The sequence below is a fragment of the Panthera tigris genome, chromosome B3 (assembly GCF_018350195.1).
Source record: "Panthera tigris isolate Pti1 chromosome B3, P.tigris_Pti1_mat1.1, whole genome shotgun sequence".
Taxonomy (NCBI): Eukaryota; Metazoa; Chordata; class Mammalia; order Carnivora; family Felidae; genus Panthera; species Panthera tigris.
This window is the reverse complement of record NC_056665.1, coordinates 73,282,626-73,293,392: the sequence shown is the minus strand read 5'-3', so window position 1 is coordinate 73,293,392 and position 10,767 is coordinate 73,282,626. Positions and strand designations below refer to the sequence as shown.

Sequence of the window (10,767 nt, the reverse complement as noted above, 5' to 3'; positions counted from 1 at the left end):
TTCTATTATTTGGAACAGTCTGTATTGTAATCTTCAGGGGACTCCTCCAATGGAAGAGACAAATAGTAATCATGGACTAATGTGCAGTAACACTTCACTGACCGGAGATCTACTACGGGGCAACGTTTGGGGTCTAGGGGGATCAGAAGGGACCCCTGAGCAACTACAGTACTTACATACTTTACTCATTGGATAGACTCTCCAGGCTTCAATCACAGCTTCCCTTGTCCTTATTTACAATTTCAGTATGTGTCTATGTGTTCCTATACTCATTACAGGAAATTACAGAACATTAGAGTAGCAAGTGACCCCTGATCACCCAGTAGCAAGGGCAACAACACCACAAAACACTTTAAAGGTGTCATAAGCATTTAAAAAGTCGTCTAAGAGCATTTTGGCAAAAAGGCGAACAGCTTCCCTGACACTGTTACAGCTTCTGAAAACATTGTTATAGAGAAGCCATTGGTTTCTATGAATGATCCTCAGCCATCTGGAAAAATGTGTGTTCTATTGCAGATGTGCTGAAGACGGTTTAGAATGATTTCCTTACAAAATGAGTTTTAAAAGTTTTATATTGTAAAGGGGTGAGCTTCATATATCTGGAAAACCCACTTAGGTGGTTGGATTAATTTCTATACCATATAAGAGTGAGACGGGGGCTGCAGACCCCAGGAAGGATTATTGACCATTACCATTGACTGTGCTTTGGGTCACAGGAGCCAGCTGGGTTTCACCTTGAACCACTATCTCTCTTGTCCCACTAGTAAGAAGTGGAGGAGGGAATAACCTGAGAAATGTTGGCTCTCCTCCACGGGAGAGTCTGTGGAATAGTGGGGCAAGGGTGAAATTTGGAACTGAACCAATCCAGGTTTAAATCTGCCTCTGTGTAGAGACTGGGCTAGTCTCCTAATTCCTATGAAACTGCTTCCAAACCTGTGAATTGGGATTATGATGCCCATGGCACAGCCTTGTTTTGAGGGCTCACTACACATGAAAAAGGATCTGGCACTCAGCAGGTTGCCCAACTATCTGGTGCTCCCACAACCTCAGGCAGTGTGGCTAGGGGTCCCTCTCCCCTTCCAGCAGGGTCTGGAGCTTGGTTCAGTCCCAGATTCTTAAGGACTCAATGCTAGTATGTGCTGTTATTTCAGATTCCCAGCCTGATCTCCATCTCATGCTGAGACACCTCCCTCCTCTGCACTGAGAGCTTTGACAGGAGTCCCACGCCCCAGTACTGGGCACTTTGGATAGTGTTGTCTCTGTCCTGATAGGATGTGAGGTGGCTTTGTTTCTTTTTCCATAGGGCTTGGTGCAAATAAACTTGAGTGACTGCTCCCCAGTTCCCCACCCTCTCCCCACCTCTCCTGGGTGGGACCTTCTGAGTTTCCCATGTTGCCTGTACAAGGCTAAGTCCCCTCTTCCCACCAACCTGGGGCTTCTCTGTGGCTGACAAAAGTAGCATTACCCTTTGCACCTTCTAGAGCATACACCCAGCACCTAGAGAAACTTATTTCAGGCTCAGGACACACAGCCCTTCCCAGTGAACTCTACCCTCAGGTCTTCCCTCTGGCTTCCTGAAGCATTCCACCCTGAGGAGCATTCTTTTACCATGTCTTTGTCCACAAATTACAAATAACACCAGGAGGTCAAAGGTCTGGAGCAGGCACAAATTACAAATAACACCAGGAGGTCAAAGGTCTGGAGCAGGACAAGTGATGAGGCTGTCAGCTGAAGGAGAGGAGCAAGGGAGAGGGTGCAGACCAGGAGATGGAGAGGTGTGGAAGGAAAATCAGCATTCCCTGCTTCCCTGGGCCTTTCACTAGGGGAACCCAGGGACTGTTAGCACTAGGGAAGGAAGACCCAAAGGGAGAAGGGTATGCAAGGATGGGGATCTCTGAAGTCCCTTCCCCAATCTCTGGAGAGGGTCTGGAGTCAAAGGAATCTGGGTCTTTCCCAAGATCCCTCAATCCAGGACTATACCATATTCACTCTCTGCCACTTCCCTAGGCTCTTGCTCACTGAGAGGAGGAAACATGCGGTTGGTGCTGGGTGTGCGGATGTGGGCACAGACACAGACAGGCTGTAATTACCAGGGCCCTTCCGCCAGAGGCTGGGGCTAGACCAGGCCGGCCAGGAAGGGTGAGGGCGAGCCTGAGGAGAGTCTCCTTCTGTTCGGGAATGCCTCAGCTCCATGCCACCCCCATAGACACCTTCTGTATCCCTTGTCCCAGTTTTCGTTTCAAACTCTGGGACGGCTTCTGTCACCTCACTTACCAGAGGCTGGGCTCCAACATTTCTCCAGGTTATTCCCTCCTCCATCACCCACTCTAGCTCTTCAGCTCTGGCCACTGCTTACACTCCTGCCTCTTTTCTTAGGAGGTCTGGGGTTCAGCCTGCAGCCCTAGCCCTCACATCTGCTTAGTTTTATCCTGTGGATTCTCACTGTTCCTAGAATCCATAACTCTATTCCACCTATGGACCACATTCTTTAGAGTCTAGTTTGGGCCCTCTTCTAGTCAGACCTTTTTGGATTTGGTCAAAGTGATGCCAGCATCTTCACACCCCAGATGTTTATGATTTTTTTCTTTCAACTTACTTTTGCCTGCTTTGAGGCATCCTGGCCAAGAGTTCACCTATCTTGCGCAGGACAGACTGTAACTGCTTGGTGGGGGTGGAGGGTAGAGGCCAGGAGTTAAGAGGCCAGGAGGGTAGAGGTAGAGGTAGAGGTAGAGGCCGGGAGTTAAGGCTCCTGCGTTCCCCTAGGGACATTCTGCTTCTATGATCTGTGCTCTGGGAGTACTCCATGAATGGGAACATTCCCACTACAGCGCCCAGCTGGCTCACTAGACTTCTGGACTGGTGGTGAGTAAAGAGGCTTGGTGCTGACCCCTGGTGTCAGTCACCGTAGGGCTGAGCCCCAGGTAGTAGGTGCAAGTGGTGGAGAGGGTCAGTCCTTAGGGTTCCTAGAGTGGTGTAAAAACCAAGCGTATGTGGTTAGAACAAGTAGGAAGAGGGCAGGGTTCCGAGGGCAGAGCAGAGACCTTCACAGGGAGGGGCAAGGCGAGGGGAGCGTAAGCTGAGATGGGTAGAGACAGGGCTCAGGTTATAGCTCATTTACAAAAATCTTAAATTTCTGGTTCTTTTATTTTCAACCTTGACTTGCTGGGCAATGACCTAGCTATGGGACAAAAGCAGTTTTTGTGCTCTTTTTATGAGCCAGGCCCTGCAGGAAGGATCACAGTCGGCAAAACCTCAGGCCCTGCCCAAATCCTTCCCTTGGGTGCTGGAGATCTCCAGCCAATTGACATTCTGGTGCTGAAAGGCCACTTTGGGGTAGGGGTTTGGTAAGGATGGAGTGTCCGGGCCTGTGACCCTTTAAGAAATTTACTTTTTAAAAACAGCCACCTGAGTGGTGGTGTGGGAAGACAGTGGTGGTAGAGAAACGGTGGTCTCTGGGCATGTGCGGAGGGAGCTCTGTGTGAGCCCTCTCCCTTCCTGAGGGATACCTAATTTTACAGCAGCTACACAGGGTCACAGGAGGCCTGCCAAGACCCCTCAGACAGAGGGTCAGGGAGGGAAGTAGCGAAAGGGAAGCTGAGTTGCCCTCTAAAGGGTTGTCACTGTGACCAAAGCCCCCAAGGGAGCTAGGTCACCTCAGGCAAGCAGTGGCTCATCCTCTGCTTCGACTACCCAGACCCCTGGCTCAGCCAGTGGCACCAGAAGCACATCGTCCTCATCCTCTGGGGACAGGACTGTTGTGTGGGGTTCAGGTGGGGTCCGGGTTGGTCCTGGGGGCCGAAGGCTGGGCAGAAGGCGGCCTCGCAGGGCCTGCACCACTCCCGACAGCAGTGATGACTCTGGGGACATGGAGGGCGGTGGCCCTGGGGCCTCAGAGATGGTAGGGAGGGCTGGAGATGTGCTGGTAGATGGGAGGGGAGCCTTGACGGGCAGTGGGGGTGCCTGTTCCCCATCCTGCCCACCTTCCGCCCCGCCCTCAAGGGCCGGACCTGTGTTGCCATCTAGGGACTCAAGGGGAGCAGCAGAGAGTGTGACCTGGGATCTGGTCTCTGGGTTCCGGGCTGGGGGGTTGGTTCGAGGAAGCAGGCCCCAGCGGCGTAGACGGCGCACCAGGCGGCGCATAGAGCGGCCCCTCTGGCGGCGGCGGGCACCTGAGGCACCCCCTGGAGTCATATCCTGGCGCAAGATCTGTAGCAGAGAACGCAGGTTGCCCAGCACTGAGTTCTGCAAGGAGAGGAGGCAGACATCAGAGTCAGGGAGGTGGGGAGGGCCAGGAGCCTCAAAGAAGAATGGTACAGGCGCAGGGCCACGGAGGCTGGGAAGCGGGAAGTACTGGGCCGGGAGGTCACTTACATCATTAGGGTTCTCCGTAGGGAAGTCCTCTACTGGTGGGATGGCACCCTGGGCAATGAGCTGCCCATAGGAGGGTGGGGCCTGCTGCTGCACAATCTCAGCCTCCATCCGGGACAGGGGCGCGAAGATGCTGGAAGGAATGAGGGCAGCTCAGTCACAGGTGGTGCCGGCCAGAGCAGCCTGTCCTAGCCTGGACACGTCTTTTCCCTCCACACCCAGGCCAAGACCACTGAGCTATGTATGCCCTGGCTTTCCCAAGAGCCATGCGAGGTTCCCCTCCTTCTTGGAGATTGCCTTCAGGATCTAGACCTGTCCTTTCCTCAGAGGAGCACCCCCATCCCCAAGCTGGACAACTCCAGGAGCCAACCCAGAAGCAGGTCACCAGAGCCCGTCCCCAGTGTGGGCACCCTCAGGGTCTTCCCCTCAGCCCCCCGCCCCTGCAGCTGGCTGCACCCTCACTGACCTGTACTCCTGGGTGCGAATGGCATAGAGTTTGCAGGTGCAGCCCAGGGCAATGACCAGTAGCAAGCCGCACACCAGGCTGCCAATGACCGCAGCTGTAATGACCTTGCGGGGCAGGGCATAGGAACAGTCCCACTCATCGCTGCCGTCGGCACAGTCTGGCTGCCCGTCGCACACCCATGTCTCATACACGCACTTCTCATCCCGGCAGCGGAAGTTGCCAGGCTGGCAGTGCCGGCAGCGTCTCTCGTCTGCTCCATCAGCACAGAAAGTCTGGTAGTTGCAGCGGTCAGCGGGCAGGTAGCAGGCTGTGGTGCTGGTTGTGCCGGCAGGCCCACAGGGGAAGTGTCCAGGTGGGCAGCCGGGGCAGTTTTCCTCGTCCGTGCCGTCGGCACAGTCCCATGAGCCATCACAGCGCTGGGCCTCACTGTAGCAGCGCTCACCGAGGCCCTCACTAGCCCCCAGGCCAGTGCCTAAGCCACAGGGCCGATCCCAAGGCAAGCAGTAGCCTCGCACATGGTAGGTGGCATTGAAGCCCCGACCATGGCTCCAAGCAACTGTGTGGTAGGCCACGATGGCCTGGCCAGACAGCGTCTCCACGGTGACAGACTTGCCATTGCTGAAGTGGGTGAGGCTGCGCAGTAGCCGAGGGGTCTTGGGAGGCCCAGGGCCATCATACACATGTACTGCATCTCCATAGCCCAGGTCCAGGGCCGTGAAGCGCACCGCCAGGCGCCGGCCATCATGGGGGTCCAACAGCCAGAGGCAGGACTGGGGGTGGGAGCCTGAGGCCAGGTGTGAGTATCCAGGGGAAGAGAAGACCCCGTAAAAGTCTTCCAAGGTATGATTGCAGGGTGGGGTGGGGACAGGGGCTGGGGTCAGGTCAGGGAAAGGGTCTGAGCTGCAACCTGCCTCATCAGAGCCATCGCCACAGGCATCGATCCTGTCGCAGCGCTGGGCCAAGGGCACACAGCGGTGGTTCAGGCACTGGAACTCCTCCTCCAGGCACATCAGCCAATCTGCAGAGACATCATGGAGAAGACACCATGAAGCACCAGAGTTGGTAGGATCCTCCCCTCCTCCCTGGGGCTTCCATTATCTGTTCTTCTAGTCCCATGGACAGCGTACAGCATACCTTGGCTGTAGGAGAGCAGGAAGCCCTGGCCCACGGGTGCTCTGGCCCCAGCATAGCTGTAGGTGATGGTGACATTGCCCCCAGGCAGCTGCAGAGGGCTGGCTGGTGCCTCACACAGGGAGATCTGTGGCTGGAGAGGGGAGCGCAGGATTAAGCGCTCTGAGCCACAGGCCAGGCGCAGTTTTTGGAACCTAGATGGGTGGAAGAAAGGATGTGAGATATTCGTGACCACCACTGGTTTCTTCCTCTCCCAGTGCCGTCAGGCCCCTTGTACCCCAAGAAGCACAAACCCCTGCTCATCCACAATCCAAACAGCCAAATGAACTCAGCCAAATTCCTTTGTAGTCAATGGCAGTAGTCCTAACAGAGGCTCGTGGCAGCATGGCATTCTGATCCCTCAGGCTCTCCCCAGACTGCCCTCTCCCTTCACCTACTCCTTTCAGGAGAAATTCATGGAGAGTGAACTCTGTGAAGCAAGTAGCCAGGTACTTAACATGGGTCCCAATCTTATGGCTCAAGGTCAGAGGAGACTGAGGAGAGACCTGTACCGTTTAAAACATCTCGGGAGGCTGAGGAAGGTTCTAAGCTAATTAGGAATAGCTTTTGAAGCCCAGGCAAGGATGTGCAATGGACTGAAGGACTCCTCAGGGCAGCCATATTGGAGCCCAAGGACTGTTTCTAGAGTGACTGCTGTCCTTCAGAGATGACTAGAATCCAAGCTAGATGTCTGCCCCAGCTCACCTCCAATTTACTGTGGCCCAGAATAAGCCAGGTTTTTAGGGAAGACCAGGCCAAATCAAATCCTACTCTTTCCTCTGTTGACAGGAATGGAAATTCCATGAAGAAGTGATTCCTGAAGGCTTTCCCATGGTGGAGAGGGTTAGGGGAGAGAGGGTAATAGGGTCTTGTCCCGTTTCTCACCTGACTGTCACAGTCTGCTCCTTGCTGCCCAGGATGAGCCACGTGCAGTTGGCAGGTGAGCTGCGGCTGTCCCGCAGGGGCCTCTGTAAGGTACCCTGCACTTCCAAGAGCACTGCCGGGGGGTCCTCACAGGCTAGAGAGTGAGGAAGGTAGGGACACTGGTTGAGAGCCCATTACTGTCACAGCCCCTGCCCCCAGGCTTGAGGCTTCTAAGGGTCTGAGCTCTTCAAGAAGGAGCAGAGAAACTGCCCTTCTCCAACCACACATACACACACTTTAAAATCAGTCTTCAGCTGGCCCCCTTCCTTCCCACACTCGTTATAGCTTCACCTTAAGTATCAACACCAGAAACAATCTGAGGTTGGCTTTGTGCCAGCCACTGGACCAGGAGGAGCAGGAAATACTGTCTCTACTATCAGGGAGACTACATTGCAGCTAGGGAGACCAAGCATGGATATTTGGAAAAACAAAATAGTACGTAACTACCAGGTGAGAGCTCACACTGGATGTTTCCCCGTTTGTAAAATAAGGGTGGATGATCTCCACTCTAAAACTACCGTAGGTGCCAGAGGAATTTAGGGAAGAGAGAATCCTTCTCAAGGGTCTTCTCTCACTACCAAACCCTTGGGGCCCCAGGGGCATCCTTTACGCACCAGGATTTGGGAAAATGATCCGGTCTGGATAGGCCACAGCGCCTCCTAGAGGAAGAGCAGGAAAGGACAGGAGAGTTAATCGCCCTTAGTTTTCTTCACCTGAGTAACTCAAGGAGTAAAGGAGCCATCTGGGATTTCTGGGTAGTTTATGGGAAAGGGGCAGTGGAGCAGGGAGGATGCGGTGTGTGACCTCGAAGGAAGCCACAGCAGCACGGCCGATGGGGTAGGCACGCCGATCTAGGGAAGCCTGAAGGAGGATGAGGGCTGAGGGGAATGGCTCGAAGCTTCCCGGAGGTTGGGGAGGGAGCTTCGGATGCGGCGGCAGGCGCTGGGGGGCACCGCCAGGCAGGGGAGGTGGGGGACGGCAAAAGAGAGCGCGCGGACTCTGACAGCCCCAGGGGCGGGGTGCCGGGTTAGTAGTCTTGTTTCGGTTTCTCACCTAGGAGGAGGAGGAGGAGAGTGGTGGGCAGCATCCTGAGTCGTCCGGGGGTGCAGGAAGAGTCCCGGAGCTTCAGTCGTCTATCCAGTGGGAAGGCGGCGCCGCTCCGAGCGTCCAGGCTCCCCACTGCCGCTTCCCCGAGGGGGCTGCATGGCCCGGGCTCCCCCACGGGTGCTCTGGATGCCAGGGCTGGGGGCGGGGAGGCGGCGGCCGTCCGGGAGCAGGGGCGGTGCCTCTCGCCAACTTCGGAGTTGTTTTCCCCCCCGCCGCCGCCGCCGCCGCCGCGCTCTCTGCCGCGCTCTATCCCGAGGCCGGCTTCGAAGCCCCGGGAATCGGTTCGAGGCCCGGCGCTGGAGCGCGCCCTCGCCTAGAGCCCGTCCGCAGGCCGCGAGAGCCCCTGTCCAGGCCCGGCCGCCACCTGCCGGGGCTTGAAGCCACTTCCTCTTCGAGCCAAACTTTGCCGACGGTCAGCCCCCAGGGCCGGCCCGGGCGCGGCTCAACTTCTCCTGCGCGTCCAGCCGGCGGGACGCGGCGGGGGAGCGGGGGAGGGGGATAGGAGGCTCGGCCCAGCTCCCCGGCCCTCGCCCGGGCGGTACCCCGGCCAGCCCAGGGGTTGGAAGAGCCGGGCGGAGGGAGAGGGCGGGTGACGAGCCTGGCCCCACCCCTGCCAATCAGCGCTCTCGCCCCGCCCACCCTCTCTCCTTAACCCCTTTCCGGCCCTGCCGGGACCCGTCAGACCCGCCCTTGGCTAGGCTGTCCGCCTCCACTTTGAACTCGGCTTTGTTCGGTCTCTTCCGTGACACGTTTGTTAACAGGACTCGTTGGCCAGAGGACAACTGCTTACTCCGTAACTGTCTTGTCTTTCCTTTGGACCCTTAAACTCTCAGTACTTTTCTTGTCCCAGTGTCTGAGATCAGGCAGCACTTTTTGTCGTGAGCCTCTATTATAGCAATTACCACACGGTGTTATAACTATTTGTTTACTCCTCTTTCCCGCCCCCGCCCCGCCCCCTCTCTAGAAACTGAAACTTCCTGTAGGTTGGGGCCTAGAATGTTTACCTTTGCACCCACGGGGTTTCTCTCCTACTAAGACACAGTAAGAACCCAATATATGGTAAATAAACGAATAAATGTGCCTTCGCCACTTGCTGGCTCTGTGACCTTGAGAAAATCACTTAACCTCTCTGCTTCTCATTTGTGAAGCAGAGTTAATAGTGCAACTCCCTTTTAAGGTTGTCATGAACATTTAGGGCGTTAATGCACGATGAGCATCTAGGAAGTGCTCTGTAGTTCAGAACAATTATGATTAGTCACAGAAGATATTTCTTATTTATGTGGGCTGTTATTCCTGTGGCACTGATAGGTAATATTAATAAACAACAACAATAGCAAATACTTTTTGAGCTTTTTTCACACTTCAGGCACAGATCTAAGCACTTTTCATGTATTTGCTCTTTTAATCCTCACAATCTTGGGAAGTAGAAACTATGATTACTCCCATTTTACAGATAAGGAAACTCAAGCACAGGTTAAGTATTTTGCCTGAGATCACGGATCTAGTAAATGATGAAACAAGGCCTTGAGCCTAGGCAATTTGGCTCTGGAGAGAGTACATTTGGATCCTTACTACTCTCTGCTCTCTACAAATGGTACGAAACAGTTTTCTGTCCATGACATTTGTTGTTGGCATCAGTTTTGATATTTTCAAAACTGGAACCACAGCAGGGTTGGCCATAAAAAGGCCCTTCTTCCACTTGGACCTTGGTCCCTTGGTCTCTCTGCTGTGCCCTCTGCTATACTCCCTCTGTGTGCAGCCTTTGGGATTAATGAGGAGTGAAATAGAAGCCTGAGTGTGAAAAAAGGATGTTGAGCAAAGGAAAGGAAGGCAAAGAGGTGGGAAAAATTAAAAATATTTAAGTTCTAAAAGTGATCTTGGAGGTTTTAGTTAATTGCTGGCTTTGTTTTCTATGCTTGGTAGATGCCTTGAACTTCAAGGAGCATACTGCCTACTTGGAAAGAGAGGTCAGATACACAAATGAAAGAATCCAGACAGCCATGGGGAGTATCCATGTATATGTACACACACACACACACACACACACACACACACACACACACAGTGGAGTATTACTTGGCAATCAAAAAGAATGAAGTCTTGCCATTTGCAACTACGTGGATGGAATTAGAGGGTATTATGCTAAGTGAAATTAGAGAAAGACAAATATCATATGACTTCACTCATATGAGCACTTTAAGATGCAAAACAGATGAATATAAGGGAAAGGAAGCAAAAATAATATAAAAACAGGGAAGGAGGCAAAACATAAGAGACTCTTAAATGTGGAGAACAAAAAGAGGGTTACTGGATTGGTAAGGGGCATTAGGGAATCTACTCCTGAAATCATTGTTGCACTACATGCTAACTTGGATGTAAATTAAAAAAAAAAAAAATTAAAAAAATGAGTTTATACTCCAATTAGTCCAGTGAATTTAAGTGTCCAGGTCCATATAAGTCACATCCTAGGGGCACCTGGGTGGCTCAGTCAGTTGAGCATCTGACTTTGGCTCAGGTCATGATCTCGTGGTTTATGAGCTCGAGCCTCGCGTTGGGCTCTGTGCTGACAGCTCGGAGCCTGGAGCCTGCTTCCAATTCTGTCTCCCTGTCTCTCTCTGCCCCTTCCCTGCTCATGCTCTGTCTCTTTCTCTCTCTCAAAAATAAATAAACATTAATTTAAAAAATTTAATTTAAATCACATCCTAGAGCATTAAGTACATTTAGGAATGGGC

General features: G+C 53.5%; 1 protein-coding gene across 1 annotated transcript; it reads right to left on the bottom strand.

The window, feature by feature from the left end:
* Positions 1-3,125: 3,125 nt before the first annotated feature.
* LRP10 (LDL receptor related protein 10) lies at positions 3,126-8,606 on the bottom strand. Its single transcript, XM_007097958.3, has 7 exons — positions 7,982-8,606; positions 7,543-7,587; positions 6,890-7,022; positions 5,969-6,159; positions 4,835-5,852; positions 4,372-4,501; positions 3,126-4,242 (listed from the first exon to the last, which is right to left on the bottom strand). The coding sequence occupies exons 1-7, from the start codon at positions 8,013-8,015 to the stop codon at positions 3,655-3,657; spliced, it is 2,139 nt and encodes a 712-aa protein (XP_007098020.2). The 5' UTR covers positions 8,016-8,606; the 3' UTR covers positions 3,126-3,654.
* Positions 8,607-10,767: the final 2,161 nt, after the last annotated feature.